At 35.1% G+C, this 26,071-nt stretch overlaps 2 protein-coding genes across 3 annotated transcripts in view; one reads left to right on the forward strand and one right to left on the reverse strand.

The window, feature by feature from the left end:
• Positions 1-22,043, reverse strand: part of LOC142358676 (uncharacterized) — a 207,122-nt gene extending 185,079 nt beyond the window's left edge. For both annotated transcript variants that reach the window (XM_075410177.1, XM_075410176.1), the window contains exon 1: positions 22,032-22,043. The gene's annotated coding sequence lies outside the window, so the exon portion shown is untranslated. The remainder of the gene's footprint in view (positions 1-22,031) is intronic.
• Positions 1-26,071, forward strand: part of LOC142334907 (uncharacterized) — a 130,373-nt gene that overhangs the window by 27,606 nt on the left and 76,696 nt on the right. Inside the window, exon 3 of the mRNA XM_075383236.1 lies at positions 15,535-15,720. Within this exon, the coding sequence (XP_075239351.1) occupies positions 15,535-15,720 (186 nt within the window). The remainder of the gene's footprint in view (positions 1-15,534; positions 15,721-26,071) is intronic.

Below are 26,071 nucleotides of genomic sequence, written 5' to 3' on the forward strand. Positions count from 1 at the left end.
AGGTTTTTGTCTCAGTTTGATAAACTAGTAATAGTACGTCGTGACTCTGAAGCAATGCATACACTAAGACTCAATGTTCAGCTGTTTTTACCGTTTTGCCGTGTTGAAGGAGTTTTTAACAGTTTTTGTATTCTTATCATTATTGGATTTGCGAAATTCTGTTGTTTAAATTAGTTGCTCAAGCTGTTTTGGTTGCATTATGACGTAATCGATGTTACTTTTGATTTGCTTTACTTAAAAATAAAGGAGTAATTTAAATCAAAGTTTGACCGATTTTCTTGTTTTCTACCTTTCTTCGTACATTTTTTTCCTTTCATCCTATTTTGCGCTTCTGGCTGTAGTGTTTCTTGTTTAATCGTTGATTTTTAGCTATTCTATTGTTGGTGCTCCTTATAGTTTCCTCTGAAGACTAGGCAATGAACTTCATTTTTTGCATTTTGTTGTTTTATGTGTTTTTCAGGTGTTGGCAGTGTGAATGCTCGAGCAGAAGACGTAATAATTGTTTTTTTTATATGACGGTTGGGAAGTAGCCTCTTTTTCTGGTTAGTTTTTTCCCGAGAATTTTCTAAAGAAATTCATATTTTAACCTTGTTCTTCATTTAATCTAATTCAGTTGTTTCCTCCCTCAAATGGTAGCGGTTTGATTAATAAAAACTAACTGGATCCCAAGTTTTTTTTGCCAATAACTGTTTTCGTGTCGCAATTTGTAAAAGAAATATTTGCATCAGAATTATCAAGTTTTTGGAGATACCTTTTCTTTGTTATTTTTTCCTTGTTTTAAATTGTAATTATAATTAAGAAGAAAACTCATTATGTCAAATAGGGTTGTCAACCCTCTCGTTCGAGTCGTTCCGGATTTGTGCCGGCTATGTCTTTTCAAGTTTGCGTATCCTTTTGATCACGTTTTTTGTTTACATAAGGCGTGATTTTCACGTTTGACTTACCTCACTCTCTGTTTCAACTGAACGGATTTTGAATTCTTTAACATATTGAATTACGTAATTTATGTAGTGAATACGGTATATCTAAAGAGAGCAAAATCGAAAATAAAACGTGATGAACCGATAAAGCACGGTCACTAAGTCATAGTGCCTTAGGTTATCAAAAGTCATAAAAGCAATTGCTAACTGCCATTAGTATCAAGCTTAATAGCCCTTAATAGTATCAAGCTGATGTATAATTTTTGAATCTGAAGCTGCACTCCAGGTTAGAACTCTTTTGACACTTTCTGTCAAATTCCGTCTTTTTTCTTAATCACGATGCGTATAAATCTAATTTCCGGCGTTTTACCGGCTCTGTAGAGTATAGTTGAAAAGAGCAATCTGCAAATAAACTATTTTTAGTGTGCGTTTTAGATACGTATGCAAAACGAGTATATTTTGCGAGGGATGATTGTCATTTGTCTACGCAGATCTAAAGATTATTAATAGCTGCACCATCCTCTTAAGCTATATCGGCTCCCACTTTTTTTAATTGATGAGGAGTTATTGTGATCTGTTTTTTTTTCATATTGTCCAGTTCTATAGCACATTATTTGGCCAATGGCCGCAAAGGCAATTTTGAATAAACTGCGTTTTGTGGTGACGAGTACCATGTTTTGTCAGCATTTTGCATAACTATTTTCCGCGATGGAATATAGCCATTCAAATTGTAGAAATAGGTTGCTTACATACAGACAGGCGTTTATTTTATAACAAAAGTTTGCGGATAAATTTAACCTGATTCCAACATTTTGAGCATGTAGTTAACCTAATATGTTATTGACTTAATTTTATTAGTAATTACTAGAGACCAAATTTAAAGACTTATGTTCTTCTGAACATTGCTTCGGGTAATTACAAAACGGCTAATTGTCTTAATCCACGATCAGTATCGGGAGGGCCTTCCGAATTCATTCACCAATTAAGCCTTCTCTTTTCGGTCTTATTGGCATATCTTAGTTAATAGATAGTTCAACTGTGGAAAAAGGTGACGCGTAGGAAGTAGTGACTTATGGTGTGGGAATTTGATACAAAGTATTGTCCCTAGTTTTCGTGCTATCCCCAAAAACTCTTGTCGTGGAATACAGGGTACGGATATGTCCTTTTTTGAAGCAAATTTGAAAATACTTTAGTGTATTTTTTCCACACATGCTTACAACTTGAATGTTAAAACATGGGTCATGAAAAATGGTGACAAAATCGAGTGAACCCACTAGAGAAATCCGACATTGGACACGTAAGGAAGAATGCAAACGTCATTGCCGCTCGTGAAAACATTTTTGTTTCAAGAAAATAGAGGAGCGAATAATGATTTTATTGATGTCAATTTGAGAGGTAGCAAAAATTTTCGCTGCTTTTTCAATAGCTGTTCTAACATTTAACTTCAATTATTTTCGGCCATCTTTTTTCCTCATTTTTTAACTATTCATGGTACATTTCGGAGCAGTTTTGACCATTTTAGGCATATGGTAGTTTTTAGATACCAAAAATTGAAAAATAGAATTGTGATAAAGGCGAGAGCCCAGTTATAGATGTCATATTCAAGCTGTTTTATTTCATCTTAATTATCTGGTAGTGATAATTGGTATAAGGACTAGTCTACTCATCTTCCATTAAGAAGCAGGAGTTAGCCATACTACCAAATCCGATCAAAATATCACGTACTTTTTTCTCATTTTGCTTGTTTCAATAGCAATGGGAGCATCAGAATTAATTGGAGCTTTTTCCGACAGTATGCTGGGTATACATAGACTTTGATTTTAAAATATTTATTGGATGGGCTCAATAAGCACTGTGTGCGATGATGAAAAATAGCTGGATGAGGAGGTTTTGCTTTGATTATTGTTCTTTTATGGCCGCGCACATAAGAGGAACACAAGTTGACTATTTGGCGCGAAACGTCCTGCGTTGTCTTCAAATATATTTACTAATGTTTTGGTACATTTTGGTTCATGGTACATGTTCACGGAACTTGAAGTCTTAAGTTATTTGTCAGTTGTGTTGTTATTGTGTGCTGACGCTGGACTTTGGTTGCTTCACGAATCATTTCTACAGTCGCTCCATGCCGTTTATAGATTAGTTCGGTTGTTGGAAATAGGTAGGCTTCTGTTTTTACTACTGGTATTTTGCGGCTGCTATCCGTCTATGTTTGATGATGAGTTTGTCGTCTAAGTGTCCTAGGAATGTAGTTTATGTTGCTAAAAAGCGTCATTTCGGTTAATGACGAGGAAGCGCTATGCTTGTGAAAGCAAGCAATCATTTATGGCTTGTGACTGTTCTTTTCAGTCTCCAAATAAGCTGTGATTAAACGCCAATTTTTAGTAAAGCTAACGTTGAAACTTGAATAAAAGTTGAGAGCTGAAGGTTGCGGCTGGTTTCCTACGAGTTCCTATAGAAAGTGAAAGTTCCGTTCCTTGTATGTTTAATTGCTCTCAAGCTTAGTTTGTGGTTATGGTTTTTAAGCCTATTGTTTTTTTTGAGATTTTTTGTATGACCTTTTTTTGTCTGACAACCAAATTTCGTGACTTGGGTCTTAAGAAACGGGTTAAACTGGTAAAAGGCGAGAGCATTAAGTTGCTGAGCATTTATCTAAGAGCCTTTCTAGACTCCAAGTAGGCCACGCCTCCACTCCACCCTCAACCCACTAACTCATCAATTTCTGTTATGTAGAAGAAAATCCATGGTGCAAATGGAAGGTTTTATTTGGTTTGCATACTCCATCGACCTTCAGCGTTTGCTGCCGCCACTCATTTTTACCCCAAAAAGATGGTAAAAATTTAAAAAAGAAAAGGAATGATTTCGTTCGAAAAAGAACCATAATCAAATTTATTTTCGTCCGTAATTTGTTAAAAATTCTTAGCCACTAACCAAAAGGCTATTTTTAAGAGGTAAATAAAATCAGAAAGATTACAATTTTCCATGAAGTTGATTAGAAATACCAAACTATATTAACTTATTTCTGCTGTTGACATCTGATAAACCAACAGACATCAGAGAAAACTATCATAAACTTATTTGGACGATTAGGAACCAAACAGCAAACATTTCACAAATATTGAGAAAAATTGTGAATTTCCCTATAAAATATGAAACAGCGAATGCGCTCGCTAAGAAGCTTTTCTCAAACCCAGAAGGGGGATAAAAACGACCTGAAACCTTGGTTGGCCCCTAATAACTCTTGAAAGTTTAGTTGCCTTCAAACCCAACATTATGGAGGCATAATCTACGCAATAGCCCTTTCAAAGCTTTTTTTTGTTAATTGTACTATAATGGTCTGTTTAAGTTTGCATTAGCCATGTATAATCCTCAAAAAGTTTGCCTTAGAAGCTTTTCAAATGTACGTAATTGAATGTGCCTTGGATTTAGGCCTGTCACACTAACCATCCCAAATTAACCAATTAAAACGAGCTTACAAAATAAATTGTGACTTAAAGATGCCTACAATGCTTTCAGTGTTTCGTGTCAAATGGGTTTAAAAAATCTTTGTAACAGCAAGCATTGGATCATTATATAGTGACTGTTCAATACGCTCTTGTAAAATGAAGGCTATATTCAAATGAACACATTCAGATAGTCGTCTGTGTTTGGACCATTTTACGCTTTATGAATTCTGTGTGTTTCAGGCCATGAAACGCCCGAAAAATACAGGAAAACAGTACGATTACTTTAAGTTTTTCTGGCATATTGCTAGTTGGAAACCTGTGGACCTCACATTTTTAACCCCCTTGGTTCAATGTGGCCACTTAATCCGCTGAAATTCTGTCACTTAGAAGGTATTTTTGCTACTTTTTTTTAATGCTTTGTTTAGTTTCTCTCTCTCTCTCTCTCTCTCTCTTCATCCTGGTTGGGATTCTCCTGAGTTCTCACAGCTCCTGATGTGCCTCGCCATGTTAGTTGCTGACACGATTCGTCCACACTCTGGGCTTTCCTTAACCGTTGCTTTGTACTTTCTGGGCTCCCTCATCTCTCCTTGGCACTTTTTCGGGTGGTTGATAAGGTTGGCTTTCTGGCTGTAATCGTTTCCACAGTTTTCACATTTGTGTTTCTCGTTTCCCCCACGGTGGTTCCTCCTGATCTGTATGGCTAAGTCTCCTCTGAACTTGCATTCCTTGCCTCATTCCGGGCTCTGCGTTCTAGTTCGAAAACGTCCCACACTGCTTCCTTGTCTAGATTGTTCCAGCACCTGGGTTTGTACCTGTACTTTTGCTTCTTTCTTCATTTTTTTCAGCCAGCCAAACGTTACCTTTCGGACTACTCTTTCCAGTCCCACTCGCAGCATGTGTCCGTAACGTTCCACGCTTCTCTTTTCTATCTTCACTCTTATTGACCTGATTTCGAGTTCTTTTCTTACGTCCCATCTTTTTTCTTTTCTTCCATCTCATGCAGTTTCATAACATTGTGCTCTCTACTATTGCTTGGACTACGCGGGCTTGTGTTTTCTTTTTGAGTCGTGTCTTTTTGAGTCGTGTCTTTTTGAGTCGGTTTTTCACTTTTTTCCATGCTCCCATTCCTCGGCTGATTTTCTTCTTTGTGTCGTCTGCCTCCCTTAGCCATAGGCGCAGGAAATTTGTCGGCTAAACGAACTCTCTGATAAACTTTCTCGCTTGTATCTTTTCTGACGGCGTGTTTTCGTCTCGTTTCGCTTGTACGCTTAGGAAATGTCGTTTGAACTCTTTTGTCGTCACTATTGTGGTTTTGGAGTTAGGAACGGCGTAATCTCTTAGACCTATCTGTTTCAAGGTTGCATACATTTATCCCATATCCTGCTTTCTCCTTGCCTCTTCGCACTGGTCGACAAGTTTGTCCCACAATTTATGTTCCCACTCTTTCAACTTCTTTTTGTACTCTTTTCTCGTTCTCTTTATGGCTTCTACAATTTCTGTTATCCTCTTTTCGTTTCTCTGTTCCGTTGCTGTGTTTCTTAATCCTACTAGCCTTTGAATGTTGAGCTTGTAGCTCTCCGCCTCTTCTTCGTGTCCTATCATCCATTGGCTTAACCTGCTCTTTTTATCCTCTACCCCACATACTGTTTTTGCCGCTTTCCTCATTGCCTCTGCTAGCACGGTCCAGCTTGGGTTTGGAGGGATGCTGTGCTCCAGCGACTCATTTCTGTATTCTTTTTTTCTCTCGGACTTCAGGCTTTTCCAGTTGATTATTTCGTTTTTCATCCATTTGAAACGATTCTGTGGCTTAGTGATAAGCGCCGTTAGTTCCTTGGGCGCTGATGGGACCACCTGCCGTCTGTGATGGCCTTGACATCCTTCGCACTGAGGCCTTGGTTTCTCCTCGCTAAGAACATGTCAAGTTCATACCGCACACCGGTTCTGTGCTGCCACCAGGTCCCTTGTTTCCGTTTCTGGTAGTATGTGTCAACGACGAACAAGTTGTTCTCTGCGGCCAACTGAACAAGCTCTTCTCCTGCTGCGGTGCCTCTCGACATCCCATGTCCAATGGAAGTTTCTCTACCTGCATTGTCCTCACCCTTGATTTGTGCATTGTGGTTGCCTCCTATTATCATTACTTTGTTTCGGCGTTTGCATTTCATTGATGTTTCTAGCTCTGTTTAATAGAGGAGTGTTTGTGCTGTTTAATAGAGGAGTGTCTGTACTCCTCTGTTTTCTCGAGGTTTGGTGATACTGGTTATTAGACAGCTATGAGCCTCGTGTTGCAAACTGTTACCATTGCTACTCTTTCGTCGAGCCCTTTTTTGCTGCCTTAACTGAGCCAATCACTTGCCCATTGTCCTTTGAGTATCACTGCAGCTCTGTTTACATGGATCATGAGTTTTCGCTCTGCCACCATATCCTTTCCTCTTTCGACAGTACCTCCGTGAGGAAAATTATGTCCCATTTGTGTTCTTCGACTGTGTTCAGGATATACTGGATTCCTCCGTGGGTCTGGATCCTGCACCTCTGGTCATTCCATCGCGATTACCGTTTCCTTCGTTTCTCTCTTCCCGTACAATTTCTGCGTCTATCTCTTCCTTTCTCGTTTCTTCTCGTTGGCTCTTTTTTTCTCTCAAACTGTCTTTCTTTTGTCGTTTTTCTCTGGTCAGTATTTTCCACTTCAATTGTCTCTGGTTTTGCCTCTGGATTTTCCTTTGGGATTTTCTCATTTCCTTTAGCCTTTTATCAGCCCATTTGTTCAATTGCATTGCTCTTGGCCCAGGGTTCGGATCTATTGTTTGCAGTCTCTTGCAAAGCCATGCTACTTCGTGTCGGCTGTTCAAAATCACGAGCATTCGGCCGTGAGGTCGTCGGTTTTTGCCTTGTACTTGTTTTAGGTGCTCGGGTCGGCTAATTCCGGGCCACTCCCCTCCCAAATTGTCCTTGTTCAGATTCTTTCGTCTCTGTTAAGACTTCCTTTCTGAGGTGATGATGCTTTTGTTCTCCATCGCTCTCCACCACGGGTAGGTCCAGCATCAGGGAAGCTTTGTTTAATTATGAAGCACTTTTAAGTATCATCGTCAAGTTAGCGATGTCAGAGTCCGGGTAACCAATAATTTCTTCCTCATAGAAACTGAAAGTTGTATTTAGTCCTCTAATTATATTTGTTGGTTTTTCCTCTGCTGATTTTCTTATATCGCTTTAATAATGATTTTACCACCAATTTCTTTGATTTGAAGGTTCTTCGGTTCACTAGCTTGACCATAACACATGATTAAGACATCATCTCTGTCGTTAAAAAAACTTCAATGCGCTTTGCTTTGTTTTAAATATATCTGCTCAAAGCCGTCTTTGTTTAGTGAATTTACGGTTTTGAGTTATATTGCATTTCTTTTTAAAAGAAACTTTTTAAAACTGGGTAGATGCAAGTTCTTTGAAAGTATGAAAAACTCAAAGAATATTGTTAGCGAATTCTTAGATAATTCTTTTGATCTCTTGTGCGATTTGAGATCACTTCTTGTGTCCAAAAGCTGGATAAGCTCCTAAACCCCTAGGGCATTAAAAGGTAATTGTAAAAAAAAACTAGCCCATTGAAACTTGGGAGAGATATACGATATAATACGATTTATTTATAAGAACTGCTTTTTTATCGGAAGAGGATTGTGCAATTTTACAGACTGACGACATAAAGTGATCCTAATGATCGTAACGTTCATTTTTTGCGTAATATTTTGAAAATGATAATTTTATATTAGCCTGAGTTTCTGTTAAGACATTTTTGACTTTATTGATTTCGTGTTAGACCACTGTGTGTGGCATCTTTTCAAAGCTCTCTAAGTCTAGAATACAATAACGAAAAGAAAACACGTGTTCTTAAAAATTTGCAGAGTTTTGAATTTCCGTTTATTTTTGTTCCGACCCACTTAAGTGAGGGAGGAACTATATACTCAATTGGTTTTTTTGTTCAGACAATTTTGGCCGATCGATATAAACCTCGTAGAGAGTTGTGAGTGGTAGCATTAGGAAGCCCGTACAGGGTAGATTATGGAATTAAAAAGATTTTTCCAATTTTCGCTTTTTATAGGGAGTTATCGAGGTTTAATGTTTTGTGAATCTGGCGTATTTCAGCTGTTTTTATCGACATTTTCGGTTTTTTTGACCTAATTTGCGTCAATTTTGCTAATTGTTCAATTTTTTACTGTAGAGTAATTAATTTTATCCCTAAAGATTGAGGAGGATTGCTGAATTCTTCGATCCGAGTTTTTGGCTAGAATTTTTGCTAAATTTTTCAAATTACTTTTTTGTGAATAGATTTACTTTTTTAGCACAATTATTCTCTGTTTGCTGGAAGTAGATAACTTAAAACTTCGGCCACATTCTTTTTAAGCTGACAAACAAGCTAGTTCTACACCCACTGGCCTTGAGAATCTTCTGGAATTATTATTTCGCCAGTTTTTTTTTGCAAATTAAAACTCGATAACTACACCAAATGCATTATTTTTTTTTGACAAACCGAAAAGATTTGTAGAAAAATTGATCTGTTTCGCAACCATTTGAATAAATGAGTATTTTGTTAGACGCGCAGTATTAACTGGGCTGTTCTTGATCTGGCCATGGATCCTTACGAGAAAAGTTCTTCGAGATTTTAATGGGGCGCGACTTTTCAGAATATTTCCGCTATGTAAAGGTTTTTTATGTAAACCTTTTTTTTACTTGCAAGAAATTCAGATCGGGTTTCAATGAATGACAGATACTATTTTAAAAAACGAGGACCAATGAGATTTTATTACGGTTTCAGAATAAGCTCATGGTTTTTGTGGCTCTGACCAAGTGTTTACGTAAAAAATTTTTTACGTACTTCTTGAACTTTGCTTTCATTTGTTATCTTTTTTTAGTCCAATGGCTTATTTTCTCCAGTCAAATATCAAGTTATTGTTTAGGATGTTTAAATGAATCTAGACAATTCTTTCAATTGTTATCTAATTTCTGTTTTTACTTTGAATATAATTGTTTTAAGAAAATATCGGTTATTTTTTGGAGTTTGCCACAATTTTATTATCTTATTTCTCTCATCTTCGGGCGCAGTCTCAGTAAAAACAAGCAGAAACTGATTTACTTTGGGTTATGAGTTAGTGTTCGTAATGGTTTTTTTTTGCTCAACTAATGGTCTCTTCTTTTTATACTACGCGTTTTAAATTTTTTGTGTTTTTGAGCATAATTGCATTTTTTTGAGTTCATTTTGTTGTCTTTTCAATTTATCATATTATTGACAAGTACAAGTAAAGAGAAAGCTTAGTAGGAAAAATGCACAGCGTTGGAAAAAAGCGTGTCCGGATATGTTAATTGTTTTTGTTATATAGTTTATGCTTTTTGGGCTGAGACACAGTTATCTCGCAAAATTTAAATGAAATTTTGTTTTTTTCTTTGTTGTACGCCATATACCTGATAACTATGGGTCTCAATTGCTTCCCCAGTAAGTATAGCTCAACCTAGTAGAAGATTTCAGTTTATAGCTGTTTGTTTTAATGACTCTAAACTTGAAATAAAAAAAAAATTCAACTATCTTTATTGCTTTCACTTTCGTAACCATGTAACTCAATTTCGTTAATTAGAAGTCTCAATGAATTTTTTTAATTCGTACATTTTTCTTCCGCCTGGTTATGCGTTGTGACCTATTGCTTCTACCATTCATTTCACCAAAATTTTTCGAGATTTCCATACTGTAAAATTTTTGGGTTTCTTTTTGTTATCTCCGTGTAGTCCTTTTTATAAGGAAAACCTTTTTAGCACAATTATTCTCTGTTTGCTGGAAGTAGATAACTTAAAACTTCGGCCACATTCTTTTTAAGCTGACAAACAAGCTAGTTCTACACCCACTGGCCTTGAGAATCTTCTGGAATTATTATTTCGCCAGTTTTTTTTTGCAAATTAAAACTCGATAACTACACCAAATGCATTATTTTTTTTGACAAACCGAAAAGATTTGTAGAAAAATTGATCTGTTTCGCAACCATGTTTTTGAGCATAATTGCATTTTTTTGAGTTCATTTTGTTGTCTTTTCAATTTATCATATTATTGACAAGTACAAGTAAAGAGAAAGCTTAGTAGGAAAAATGCACAGCGTTGGAAAAAAGCGTGTCCGGATATGTTAATTGTTTTTGTTATATAGTTTATGCTTTTTGGGCTGAGACACAGTTATCTCGCAAAATTTAAATGAAATTTTGTTTTTGTCTTTGTCTTTGTTGTACGCCATATACCTGATAACTATGGGTCTCAATTGCTTCCCCAGTAAGTATAGCTCAACCTAGTAGAAGATTTCAGTTTATAGCTGTTTGTTTTAATGACTCTAAAATTGAAATAAAAAAAAATTCAACTATCTTTATTGCTTTCACTTTCGTAACCATGTAACTCAATTTCGTTAATTAGAAGTCTCAATGAATTTTTTTAATTCGTACATTTTTCTTCCGCCTGGTTATGCGTTGTGACCTATTGCTTCTACCATTCATTTCACCAAAATTTTTCGAGATTTCCATACTGTAAAATTTTTGGGTTTCTTTTTGTTATCTCCGTGTAGTCCTTTTTATAAGGAAAACCTTTTGATGTTAAAATGAAGCGAAAGTGACAACTTTCGGTTCTTGCAGGTATGATTTTATTATTATAGTGCCTTGAATACTGTCATCTCGTAAAATTGTTGGAAGTTCTGGCTTCTTTATATATTTGTTGGATCGTGATATTTTGTGGGATCGTGACTCAGTCTCTATATTAACAAGCCCATTTGGCTTCCTGAGGTATTAAAATCTAATCCATCACTGTTTGTTGAAACTTTAAGTCTGTTATAGCTTTGGAAGATATTTGTTTTCAAAAACATTTTTGGGTTTTTGAGCTTCGTCATTTTTTTGAATAGTTTTTCGGTCGATTTGTTGCTCTTTAACAACACGTTTCCAGTGAACTTTAGTTTGATCGATATAACGGTTTTAGCTTCACACATTTGTTTCTTGGCTTATCTACCACTGTTACTACGAGATTTCATAAAATATTTGAGATTTTTTTGTGTTTGTACATTCTAGGATTTTTGTTTTCTTTTTAACTTATAACAATAATCTTAGGTTCCGTTGGCTTTGAAATTTTGCGCAATTAAACATCGGATAATGACATGTCTAAATTGATTCCTATGGAGATATAAAGTAACTTCTTAGGGATTTCAGTTGATATTGTATTGACATTAATAACGGTAAAATTAATTGTGTTCAAAAGTGGAAACGTATTTTTGAACTTCGCACCTCTTTGCTCTTTTTTGTTGACCTGTTAACCAGTCGCTTTGAGGACAGGTCTTATATATTTTCTCGTGAAGTATAGGTTAAATTGTTTCGTTTAGGTTTTATCGGATTCGAGTTTGATTTTGTTATGATTTTATTTATTATAGCAATCGTGTTTTGGTCGTGAATAATGTTTCTTGTTTGATATTTTTTATTGTCATTTATTGTAGTCCTATTATCAACGTTCATCGGCCCTCTAGGGTGGCATTATTGTGTTCCATTGGTTGTTTATTGAACGATATGTATGTTGTTGATGGTTTTCTAACTCTTCATTATTTGGTAGCCCATTAACTCAAGAATGTGGATGACCGGGGTCGGTACCTTATGTGCGTACGCACATTACCGAGCCTCCTTGTTACCATATTAGAGTTTTTGCTGCTTTTTCAATCTGCGAACTATCATTTCATCGATTTGAGCTTTGATAGTGATGCTAGAAAATTCTTTTGATCGCTCAAGCGATTTAAATTTTTTCGTCTTCGAAAACTGGTAAAGCCCAAGGGCATTAAGAGTCGTCTGAGCAGCTCTCTTAGAGCTTTAGTAAGCAGGAATTGTACAGTTCACCTGATCTTCTGAGGGTTGCTTAAGGTAGATATTAATAATTTCAAGGGCAATATTGTACCGCCGCTTGCTCTCCATCTGAAGCCAGTTGCCTGTGCTGAAGCTAGCTGAAATCAAAGCGAACTGCTCGCTTGTTGTTCGAGATCAATTCGTCCGACGGGATTTTGTAATGTCCTTTTAGCGAAATCTTGATAATATTGACTATGTTCATAAACGGCTCATTAATTGCTCATGAAGAGCGGTTGAAGATATCTTTTAAAGAACTTGTGAAGTTCTAATTTTTATGGTTATCATTCTATTAATGAATTGTTTACAATGGCCTTGAGCAAATTGATTTTCTGGCTGGTCCAACTTTAATTACATTTCTTATAAGAATATGATTGTCATTTTTGTCGTACGGTTATATTTGCTGCAATAACTATTTAATGGGACCGCAATCAGTAATTCAACATGGAATAATGCTCTGTCCTTTTACTCTCCGTTTTCGCTCTATTAACGCTATATTTATTCAAGTTTCTGTCTGTTCTAAGAAATTTGTCATTAAAAGGCCACAGGAAGGTTACAGTCGATATAATAAGGAATTTACTTTTTTGGCTATACCTCTCGGCTCGTAAAGGCAACAACAGAATAATGTACAACTATTGTTTTCAGTTGTTTTGAGGAGATTAGGCACATTTATGGGACTATATTTAGATTTTTTAAATTCTTAAGCAAGTGGTTTTGTAGAATGACTTGCCATCATTTTTGAATTGTTCGATTTTTCCACGTCTTGCAAAATGGAATGGGAACGAGAGGATGAATGATGAACCGAAGCATATACCATTACAGACAAAATATTTTCAACACTTTTTGGAGCATGGCAGTTTTAGCAATTCAATTTGTAACTCTTGCTGTAAGTTGAATTTTTATACACATCAGATGTCTTTGTTTTAATTTATCAAATTCTTCGTTTTTTGCGCAGATAATTTGTTTAATGGTGGTCAAGGACTATCTGGGTCCTTTGTTGATTGCCGTTTTTCTGCTGCTGCAAAGGAGGGGAATTACATTGTGCTTATTTGGAAGAGTACAATTTTTCACCAGAAAATTGGATCCATATCTTTAGAGATTGTCTGACAAAAGTTTGGCTTTTTTCCTGTGCCTTTAAGTCTAAATCCGACAAATTTTTCCGCATCTTCTACTTCCTAACTAAATATTGGTGGTTTTTAAATATTGCGTTGTTTTTGATATTTCTGAAATAGGTAGGATTAATTAAAGAGTTTTTATTGCACGACTTTTCGATTCTTTTGCAGTATTCTGCCGGGTATGTTTTCATGCAAAATTTTTGCCTGACCTTTTCGAGTGACTTTTGCGCCCTTGTCTTTGTTTTGCGTAATCTAAATTTCTCATCCACAACTATCAGCAGCTGAACTCAATTGGCGGCAGTTCACAGCTAAAAGTCAACTGAAATGCGCCAAAAATGTTGTAATTTTTTGGCTTTAAAATCTGTTAGTGGTTATTGTGGTATATAATAATCTCTAATGGCGTCGCTTAGTAATTTTGGTAACCCACATCACCCCCCCCCCCCCACTGAAGCAGGCTGCAATAGATTAGAGCTCTCACTCGTTGCTCAAGAGCAATTTTTTCCGATGTTAGTCGGTTAGGTTTGTTCATGCTTTAGAAACTTCAGTAATTCAGTGAATAAGTGAGAAAATGAATAAGCGAATACGAAAGAAAGACTAAGCTACTGTTGTAGTGGAACTCTGTCAACATTTCTCGTCTTCCGCAGTTCGCCACCAAATTGAATAAAGCTTGGTTTTCAAATATCTCAAAACCTAACGGTTGAAATGCCCATTTGATTTCAATGGAAAGATATTTTGAAAACCTCCTTCGTGGAGCAAAAAGTTGAAATCACCGTACTCGTCAAGGAAAAAAAACTTAGCGATTGCAGATCACAAACATTACTTAGATACTTTTATTGAAAAGGAAGCGAGTTAATCCCGTTAGCAACTCTTTCGAATTTATTCGAGACCTGAAATTGAAGATTTTAATTTCACGTTTCAAAAACCCAAAAAATAAGCAGAAATAATCAAAAAAGGGACAATTTTTTCATTGTGATAGAGACTTGTGATATAGTTGAATAGATGAATAGAAAAAGTTTGGTAGTAGTAAGCAGGCAGCTTTTTCCCCACAATTATGCAATTTCTCGCCAACCCGTTTTTAGATCCTTGTTCTTCAAATACCTCAAAATGCAACGGCTGGGGATCATTTTTTCTTTGTTTTCTAAAAAAGTTTTCTAAAATACTTTCAAAGGGTGTCAGGACAATTTACCCAATTCCATTTTACCCAATGCCATTTTACCCAATGCCATTTTACCCAACCTGCCATTTTACCCAATGCCAACTTACCCAATTTACCCCATTGCTAAATTAACCAGAACGACTATTTAGCCGACTAGAAAATAAATGGCCCATGGGACTTGATATGAAACTATCACAACCGAACATGGGATTATATTGTCCACAAATATTTAAACCATCCTTGTAATAGCGACTGCTAATTTGTAATCGGATAATCGAACAAAAAGATCAAAGAGCATTGGGTAAGTTGGTATTGGGTAAAATGGCATTGGGTAAAATGGCATTGGGTAAAATGACAGGTTGGGTAAAATGGCGTAGGGTAAAATGGCATTGGGTAAAATGGAATTGGGTAAATTGTCATGTAACCCTTTCAAAGATAACAAAATTGGTTTTTTTATTGGTATATCTGATGAAAAATGCCTTACTTTTAACCCTTTTTACCTTACTTTTTACCCATAATTTATCGAGCCAAGTTTATATTGCGTTTTTATAATTTCCTGGTTTAACGATTAAGAAATAAAAGAAAATGTTTTTTGTTTGGAAGGGGTAATTTGAAGTGGGGAAAGTGACAATGAACTTTAAAACCTTTATCCGTCTTTGCTCTGGACAAAAGTTTTATTGTACATGGCATATACGGCTGTTTGTTTCGTTTGATTTTTTTGAGAACTTAATGACTTAAATTTCGGTGACTTCTGATTTGCTCAATTTTTTTAATAAATCGGAAAACTTAGAGAGCATAAGCTGGTCTGAAATGATAATAACTTATTCGAAATTAAATGGTGGCAAATCTGAAGCACGAATAAAATCTTTATGGCAAATCTGAAGCTAATTAGTTTAGTCTTAATTTGATTTATTTCTGATATTTGGATTATGCTAGTTGGCTGCATCGATTGGGCGGTGGACAGAAACACTCGTTTTTCTTTACTATAGTGATTTTACTGGAGGTTTGTATTACAGAGTGCTGAACAACAAAGTAGTCGTGCACAACTTGCCGGACTCTCTGTCTCTCTCAGGTGTGAAAGACTTCATATGCAACAGTTGTAATGGCACCGTCAATATAGGCCAATGTGACCGGGCAAACAACAAATCACCAAATAAAGCATCTTACATTGTCCAACTGCAGACTGCGGATGAGGCTCAGATGTAAGTTGAGCTCACCGATATTCTTTTTGTTCACATTACACGTTCTTTTGCAGAACAACTGTTTTGTTAAAGGGTTTCGTTACTTTTTAAATTTTATCTACTGATAAATTGCTCATGAAAATTTGTTTTCTGATTACAAAACCCAAATAAATTTTAGATTACTCGAATAGCGTTGGAGGTCTGAAAAGTTTGATGTTAACAATTTCGATGTTAAGTAGTTTGAGCTCAGGCATTTTTAAGGCCGTGTGACAAGAGCATAATAGCGATAGGCATTATTGATATACAAACTGAGGTGTTATTATGAAGATCTTTTTTATGACTCTAGGAGGAATATTGGTGGCGTAACAAAGCGCGTAGAATCTGTTCAGGTCTTGCTAAAAAATTTTTAAAAAATATTTTCGCAACAAAAAGTTTTTGAAAACCGATAAACAAGACCGTATAAGCTCAAATCTGCCCTTAGAGCACCACAAATTTTTTAAAGATATCCTAAATCGTACTAACATTATTATAAAAGGACAATGAATTGGGTGCAATTTTTACCACCACTAAAAATTTCAATTAATTAAAAAATAATTTTTCGAAGTCTTGGTTTTTTGTTTACTGATGTATTTGCAAGAATAATGTTTCCCGTTTTTTTGGTTATTTGATTAAATTAACATTAACTTAATTAGGTTCATTAAGTCTCTTGATTCTGCGCTCTGAAAGTGGTAGATGTTCCTGGCCGATGAGCTCTAATTCTGTGCAATTTTGGATTAATCTTTTTGAACGATGTCGAACGAAGTTTAAAGCAATTTTTGTAAAAGTGACAGTTTTGACTTCTGGAGTGACTCTCATGTACCTTAGTGAACTTAGTTATTGCCCCTTCTGCAGAAGGCTGCAAAAGGGTCGAGCTCCCAATAATCGTTCAATATCAATTCTTCTGAAGTTAGACTTATGTTTCAAGTTTTGTCAAGATTTGTGGTACGGCCAAATGACGGCACGCTGCCTTCAAATCAGCTTTTGTTCATTCATTCATGCAATTTTGCGTGCTTGACGTTCCTTTCACTTTCTTTTAATGGATCGTTTTTTTTTGTTCATTCACTGTAAATGTTTGTTGATCGCACATGACTTACCTTGCTCTCAAAACGGACTTTTATCACTTTGAAAACTACTTTTGCATGCTTTATTGGAGAAGTTATGGTTCACGGCGTATACCTCACTCTAAATACAGGTTATCTTTATGGCAGCGAGTAGAAACAACGCATGACTTATTCAAAATCTTCTAAATAAAAATATGACGTCCCAGCTATTGCTATAAAAATAGAATTCTTTTCGGATCTTAATTTGTTAAGGTCTATGCACTTCTTTGGCTGTTTTTGACTAGCTGTCCATTCTCCTAGGGTATTTTTTTGTTTTACTGGCTTTCTTTTAATTGTTGCATACCCCTGCTCAATTGTTGATCTCGTCCTTTTTGTACAATCCAAGAATCGCATTGCTGCTGTTTTTTTTTCGTAAGATAGATTTGACATTTCGAAGCAATTTGGAAATGCCGCAGTTTTTATTAACTGCTCTCGGTCGAAGTTTTTGAAGCAGTTATTTAGTCGTGCCTATTTTTGTCTCCAAGCTAAATTTTGCCATGACCTGCGTTCTTGACTATTTGAGCTTTGTGTGATCTAAAATGCTTGCTTTCTATCAGGTAACTAAATTAGGATTTTTTTCCATTTGTGCCCCCCCCCCCAGGAGAGGGGTGCAAATAATATGCACCCACAAAGCGGGGTGTACAAAAAGGAAAAGATCCCTTATTTCAACAGTTGGCAGTTCGCCAATATCAATAAAAAATTACGCTAAAATGTGTATAGTTGTTCTCATTTACCTCGTGCTCTAGTAACATCATTTGCAGCCCCTTATAGAAGTAACCCCCACCCCCGCCCGTTAAAGTAAACCACCCCCAGCTGGCTATAGTAGAATCGAATCCCGCTTGTTGTTCCAGAGCAATAGGTGCGACCTCGGCTGGTTACTTTTGAATATACCCAATGCCATTATACCCTATGCATTTTAATATTTTTGTTCATCAATCCGACTACCAATTAGCAGTCGCTATTACAAGTATGTTTTAACGTACTTAATGGCCGTGATCATGCTTCAGCAGCCCATGGGGGACTTGGTATGAAAGTATCACAACCAAACATGGGATTAGATTATCCGCTTGAGTATGTTGAAACATACTTTTAATAGCGGCGGCTAGTTTGTAGTCGGTTTATTGAACGAAAATTTTAAAGTATATTGGGTATAATGGCATTAGGTATTTTGGCATTGGGTATATAGATATTGCTTCTGTGTTCATCTTCTGAAGTATTTTCAACAACAACTAATTGAGTTTTAGTTAAGTTTTTGAATTTTGCTCGATATTCTCTGAGTGAGCATTTATTTAATGGTTTGACTATTTAATTTAGTTCTTTGTATTGATTGCTTTGAAGCCACCTTTTTTCAAAAATAGTATCGAGATTTTTGTTATTTCCTGAAAAATATGGAAATTGTTATGTTCTCTCTCCCTCTGTTTATTCAATGGTTGGAATGTCCTGTTCTACTGAGGAAGCTCTTATGTTCTACTAAACTTAAGGTGATTGAAAGGAAATTTTTGATATCTGCCTGATTTTGTCTTGTGGAGATTATAGGACGCTCTTATTTGCCTCTAACTGTGCTTAGTCCCAGTGGTTTGACTATTTTTACTTTTTATAATGACACTGTGGACAATTTCCTGCAAGTGATTGTAAACTTTTAGACTTTTGTTTTGAATAATGTTGGGTCTTTCTTTTGTCAAGGTCTTTCAAGTTTCAAAATTTTTAAACTATATTTTGAAAATTTCAGGCCTTGTCATTTTTTTGCAATTGAAAGAAATTGAATTGTATCGGGGCGCTTTTTTGACTTTTTTTTGGCCTGTGTTCAATTTAACTAGAGTTGTGATTTTAGTCTCCTTTGAGCACTTGAGTAGTGACAGGAGCAAAAAGCGAGTTTTTTAGAGCGTAAAGTTTCTTATAACTGCTTTTTAAAATAATTAAAATTGATTTCAACAGGTTGAGCAGATATTCGGTTTTTGAGAACGATTTTTGCACTTGTGACAATTCGAATTCTGTTTTTACTGTTTTTGCTCATGAATGGTACTGACTTGTACTACGTAAATTCTATTTGTGCACAATTGCATTTGTTTCAAGCCCTAAATGGATAATTAATCGTTTTTAATATCTTCAGCACTAGTTGATTTCGAAAAGTATTATGCAATTATGGAGTTTTTTTGCTGATCTTTTTGTTTGCCTTATCACAGTCTCATTGATAACTAAATAACTCATGGTTTTCTATTGAGGCATTAGTGATCCTATGTAATGTTTTTCAGGGATAGTTATAGATTTTATGACTGACACTGTGTTTTGTTGGTAACATAAACGTGGTATCAGGTCTTATTGGCTTCCTAATCAGGCCGTAATGGTGCTATTTAAAATTTTTTGCTCGGAGCAAAATACTTTAATGAATTTGACGCTATTTCTTTTCATAAAAATTAAAATGAATATTGCTTTGCCCGTAATTATTGCTCTTTTCGATGTACCGTTGCTTAACCTCAATAATTGCAGGCCTGATCGGCTTTTTGGCAAGGCATACTGAGTCTAATTAGATGTCTTGGTAACCAATAGTTAATGATTTTTATGGCTCTGACAGTTTGTTTCATAAGGTATGGGAGTTTTGCATATAAGTTTAGTTTTTTTGATATCTGCCGTTGCTTAAGCACAGTACTGACAGGCTTTATAAATTTAGCTTTATAAATTTAGTTTTATAAATTAGATTTTGCTGATGTTGGATTTCAGTTGATAACTGATGGTTTTTACGGCTTCGACACTACTAGTTTTCATAAAATTTAATGAGTTTTTTTAGTGTTGACCATTTATATTCTTCTCTTGTTCCTTTTACTTGATGACATTGCTTCGGCAAGGCTATGGTACAAATTGTGAAAGAATCTATCTGTCGTATTGCGTTTATATCTTTTTGCTTTTTAGTTTTGATAGATTTATTTGCTCGGATTGTTATGTTGGGTTGTCACTCAGTCTTTTTAATGATAGATCTCGTTAATCTTTTTAATTAGGCAAATATGAATAATTTTATGGTTTTAGTTTTGGGGATTACAACTTCAATTAATTTTTTGCAGGAAACTATCAGGGCGAAGTTACGTTTAAATTCTGTCTGTTCACGGTTAATTGTTTTTTTCTGCTTGGTGACAGATCTCATTGGCTCTTTTGTTGTTCTAAAGTTTGCAGAGTTGGGTGCTTATTTTGGTGTGGCTGACACTTTTATTATTTAGGTTTTTGCTTTAATGACTTTGACACTACTTATTGTGGAAGACAAGTTAGTTTAGCGTTTTGTCATTGTCTTATTTTTCTTAGTTTGTGTTCGTGGGCTTTCTTCGTAGTTAATATGTGCTTTCTAGGTGCCTATTTTTTGATCGGTAACTTATATACTGTTTTCAGTCTTAATGACTTTGACAAAAGTGATTTTCTAGGGGAAGAGGAAAACTTGATATTTTTAAATTTTTCTATTCCTTTTGTCTAACAGTCAGGTCTTGATTTTGTTCAATTCTTCGGATTTTTTTTCCGGGCTTGTCCTGTTATGTTTTTTACAATTCAAAGAATTTGAATTGTATTGGGGCGCTGTTTTTTTTTGAGATCTGTTCACACATTTTCATGATTTTTGAAGTCAAATTGGAGTAGTGATTTTGGTCACGCCGGAACAGGAAATGAAGCGAAAAAGCGAGTGGTTTTGCGGCGTGATTTTTTTTGCGGCGCTCTAATTTTAAAGCAGAGTGAGAAAACGGTGTTTGAACAAAAATTCGGTTTCTCGGTAGTGGTTTTTTGTTCACATGCGGCAATTTCACTCTGATTTTTACTGTTTTTTTCGATTTTTTGGATCGGATTTTTTTATAAATGGTTTTCCCAATCTATTCACAGCTCATTCTAGACCTAGTTTTTTGTTTGAATTAATTTTTCATTTCTCGCTGGTGGTTTTTTTGGTTCACATGCGGCATTTTGACATTGATTGTCTGTTTTTTCTTATTTTTTATCTGATTTTTTCTAAAATGGTTTTCGCATTTCACTCATAGTTCATTCTAGGTCTATTTTTTCTGTTTAGTCAATGAAAATTCTTTGAATTGTACGTCAGGACTTGTCCTGCTATGTTTTTTTTTATTTCGTTGTCTGTGCCGATTTTTTAAACAATGATTTGATCACAGTTGAGAAGGAGAACAACATTCTTTGTTAAGTGACTTTTTTTGTCCAAAACATATTTTGTGCGTGACGTCAGTTGTTAGTACCTAGGGCATAAGTTTTATTTCCCTGGTATGATGATGAGTCAGATTGAATTTAGTTCGTCACTTGAAAAATTGCTTCTACTCACGCATTGAGTTTAAATTGAAGATGTGAATTCGAAGTTTACTTTAAAATAGGTGCCTCGAGCGCTAGAGGTGGCTCCAGTTTCGTCGTTTTCATCCAATTTTTTTAAATCTTCGTTTAATTGTGACAAATTGTGTTCGTTGAGATCATATATCTAGCTACAGATCTGAAAACAGCTTTTTTGTTTGTTATTTTATCGCTCAACAATTGTATTTGTGTATAAGATGTCTTTTGCTACTCTTATCCGTATAACTTTTTAGGTACAGGCTTCACAACTTTCTATAATATAAGAGGAGGATCAGTTAATTGATGCCTTGCAGCTTCGAATGAGCAGATGTACACTGAAAAACATGTTGTACAAAGACAACGATTTCCTTATCTCTGCCTTCGAAGTTGTTGTGGCTCAGATTGTACGTATAGCCCACAGTCTTGCATTTAGCAGAATTTTGGATCAGTGGCAACACAACAATAATAGCCTTGAAGTTATAATTTGTCAAGTGTACTGAATTTTTGTTGTTTCTTTTTAGTTAATAAATATCACAGGTGGGTTCTTACACGCTCATGTGTTTGCTCATCTTTCACTTAAAATAATTACTAAAATTGTTTAGACTGGTAGGGAATCAGTCAATCAATCACGATTAACTCTACTTCTCAACGATTGATTGTCCTGATTTCTTTCGTGAGTTTACTGTATGTATAAATGTGTGTACATAAACTCGGTAATTGTGTATTTTGAAGACAAGTTGCTTTTGTATCTGATTTCAATTCAAAAACAGAATTTTAATGAAATTAATTATCAAGCCATCTTGATGATCATTGTAACGACTGAGCGAAAAAATCTGGCCTTTCAATTGCTTAAGTCAGTTTTTTTTTCAGTGACAATTAGTTTAAATATGAAAAATTTAATAAGTTAGGGTAAAAAATATTACCAATTTTTTAATAGCCGCCCGCATCTTCTCAGCCGGCTATTATAGCGCTCCTATTACAATTCAAAGAATTTGAATTGTATTGGGGCGCTGTGTTTTTTTTTTTTTTAAGATGTGTTCACACATTTTTCAATGACTTTGATCTTTCAAAACGGGATAAACAGGTAAAGCCCAGCGGGCATTAAGTTTCATTAGAGGCCCAAAGTGGAAGTTAGTAGTCCTTCAAGTGCTTAAAGTGTTGCCGCTGCTGGGATGGCCTCAATTCAAGGTTAAAAGGTCATTTTTGGGAGTTTTTGGGCTCAAAATGGTGCAATTTTTCATGTTTTTTGCGATTTTTTTAAGTTTTTTTGCTTGATTAGTCTTAGGTTGAAGTTTTTAAAAGTTAATGAAGGCCTTTTGCGAGACAGAAGTACTTGTTTTGACCTTTTTATGAGCTATATGTTTTGGTGCTACAAACACAAACACACAAAATGATACTAGTTTTTACAATTTTTTTTCAAGATTTTTGCAAATTTTTGTCATTTTTTTGCGTTTTCCCTGCTTCAGGGGCCAGGGAATCTCCTTTAAGGTTTGGTAATAGGAAAATGTTTATTTTCCAGTAATAATGAAGTGGTTTTCAACATTTTAATTTTTCGAGTTTTAGCATTTTTTGATAAAATCTGCAATTTTTTTGAAGTTTCCTAAAGTTTTTTGTCAATTTTTGATATTTTTCCATTCTCAAGTTCCAGGAAACCTTTTCAACGGTCTGAAGAAGTTACTGCATAGTTGTTAGTTTCAATGATATTGTTGTCAACAATTTAACCTTTCGAATTTTGAAAATTTTCTGATAAAACTTTTTTTTAAGTTTTTTGAGTTTTTTCAAAATATTTGTCTTTTTTTCAGTTTTTCTTGCATGGGTAGCCAGATAATCTCATACAGGGTTTGATATAATAGTATGTTATAAAATAGTTGCTGGGGGGTAATTGGATAGTTTTCAACATTTTAATGTAACGAATTTATTTTTTTGAAATTTTTTTTAAAAACTGTTGCTTATCGATCTTTGAACCAATTAGTTTCTTAAGGCTTGGAATTGGTTTACTGGATAGCCCCTAGAGACACTAGAATCAATTCTTAAGAAATGATTCTTAAGATTTTATTGTCACAATTTTCTGCAACATTTCATTGAAATTCCAATTAATATTATTTTAATTTTTGAAAATTTTCGAGTTAGTCGTTCTTCAAGGGCCAATGAAATTTTTCAGGACTTGCTGTTATAATACTGCACCAATTTCAGAAACAAAATTTGGTTTTGAACAAATTTTTGAATTAGGTAAATTTTAAGGGATCGAATTTTGCCTTAGGGGTAAAAGCTTCAAAGTTTTATCAATGATTATATATTTGTTTAGTTTGTTTGATTGTTTGTCTCTCAATTTTTTGAGATGATTTTGTTTGTGTTATGTCTGGCATCCTTGAATTGATCTGCTGGTAAGGTAGAGTATTTTTAATTTTCTCATTCAATTCTTTCTTGTGCTGCTATGTTTTTTTTTTTTACTTCGTCGAATAAAAAAATGTTTTGCTTTACCTCATTTTGCCGCCTTTTCAACATTTTGCGTGAAATCTTTTTGACTTCTCTAGGCTAGTTTCTCTCTTCTCTCATTCTGCTAAAAGTGAATTTGAACATCAGTTGCTCAGCAAAGCAATTCAAAATGAACAGAGTCAGTATAAAAATTGAAGTCAGAGAAACGGGATAAACCCATAAAGCCCAATTTTAGATGCCCGCTATTTGAACGTCGTTCCTATAAGTCTTAGTTACCACCTCTAATGCTTATTGGTGTTGATAGTAGCCCCTGTAGCCTCTCTCTAAGAAACAGAAGTATGTTCAACTACGAAATGCCATCAAAATAAATCGGACTTAAAAAATATTTTTGTACAAAAATCTTTTTTTTTTCAATATATTCTGTTATTTCAATCCCAATCATGCTTATTGGAATCAACGGCGGCTATTTTCCGGCAATCTGCCGGGTATGTTTAGAATGGACCGAACTCTAAAGTTTTTGTGTTTTATTTGTTGAAATGAACCGAAACATTGCACAAAAGTTTGTTAACGATGTTTGAAAAATTGCTAAAGAGAATTAATTGGCTATCAAATGGTACACGAATGATGTTTTACAGATTGGGTTTGGTGTTAATGGATGTATTGTGGGATATAGTACACTTGGTTTCGAGTGTGGTTGCGTGTAAAAATAACTTTACGTGATTCAAATTAATTCACAATAACAGCAAATTTTGTGAGATTTCCTCCTCAATAGCAGAATAAGATGGTGTTTTAGGTTGTCAACAACTGACATTGTTATTGTTCTCTGCCATCGGTAGCCCGGTTTTCGAGGATTCATTTAAGAAAAATATTGCATGTTATAATTGCTTCAGTTTTCTATGGTTTATATAATGCTTTCAAATTAAGTTTGCAGCAGAAGTTTGCGTCGTATTGGTCTTTTTAGTCAATTTGTTTGCTAATAGCTTTTTCACTCGTATTTTTTTTACTACAATTGTTGTTATTTCTACTTTGCTCTTTTTCCGGTCTAAGTTTACTCCTTATCGTTTTTACTCGTTTAATGTTCAGAAGTTTAGGACTTTTTACAAGATCGGCTGGTTTCGTCGTTTTTAGACATTTCTACTTTTCAAATTCCGTCGTTTTTGACTTAACTAAAATTTTCAAAGATACATCTCACCTATGGCATTTTACTTTGCCTAAGAGATGAGTTCTGTTCACATTTTTTTAAAAAAAGTTATTTAGATCAGTTTGCCTTATGGTAATATCATTTTTAATTGCTCTCGAATGTTTGGTATTTTTATGCAGATTTTTTGCTCGACTGTTTTGGCGTTTTTCTTCTAGAATAATTTTTGACTTCTCAAGTGACTTTTTGCGCATTACTTCTTGATTTTTGAGTGATTTCGATTGCCCTCACTCCGAAGTAAAGTTTGTTGTTCAAACAAAACCGATTGTTAGAGATTCGATGACCTGTCACTGATAGCCGAGTGTTTAATACGTCCGTCGGGATGACAGATTCGGGCTCAGGCGGTCGGGGTTCGAATCCTACCGGTGGCTGGTGTTTTCGCACCCATAAAGAAAAATTTATTGAGGCTACAGCCCCTGAATTAACTTGCGCCCCTGTCATTCGAGAGCAATTTTTCTGACGTTAGTCGGTTTATGTTTGCACTAAGTTATCAAACTATAGAATAAATAATAAAATCGTAATTAATAACCACCTTCGGCTTCCCAACAGGCTATTGTGCTCCTATTTTACGACACAAAGAGACGTTATGGTTTTCTTTTTTCTTTGATAAGTGAGCGAGCAAAGAAATTGGATGTTCAGGGAGTGAATAAAGCTTGATAAAGTTATATCAGTGATCAAATTCGTAGAGTGGCAAAAAGACAGAGTAGTTATTTTGTTCATCCGTTTTTGAAAGGAAGCGAGGAATGTAGGTGTGAAAAAAAATTTTGCTAAGCGAGTGAGTTTTATCTACGTGCGTATTTTTGAAGCTGTTTTTTGGGTTTAAGGGTTCTTATGTTGTCTAACAGTTTGTTCACAACAATAATAATATTCACTTCAGACTGTTTGATACCTTTTTGTATTTTTTGTAATTAACGGGGAATTTAACGCTAATTTGAAGGCTTTTCAACTATTTTAATGATTTTTAGTCCATTTTTGGCTCGTTGCTTTGGTTTTGGTGAATATATTGATAATTGAATTTAGACTCTGTTTACTACATGGGATACAAGTTTCTTCTGCTACAAAGTTGCCCTTTCTATGAAATTTGACAAAAAATTGAGAAGTTTTAACACTTCTTTTTCTCATGTAGACATAGAGATGTTTGTGAGCTGATTGAGGCTTGGTTGAGGTTTTGTGGTTAGTCTACTAGTTTTAATTGCATGAAAAAACGTTTTTCGTCTGAACGTGAACTTGTACTAGTAGGAAAATAAACTGAATTTTCCTAATTATTCTTGTTATTTTTTTGACAAAATTTTCTTTTGTT

This window comes from Convolutriloba macropyga, chromosome 2 (genome assembly GCF_964194025.1).
Source record: "Convolutriloba macropyga chromosome 2, txConMacr16.3, whole genome shotgun sequence".
Lineage (NCBI taxonomy): Eukaryota > Metazoa > Xenacoelomorpha > Acoela > Convolutidae > Convolutriloba > Convolutriloba macropyga.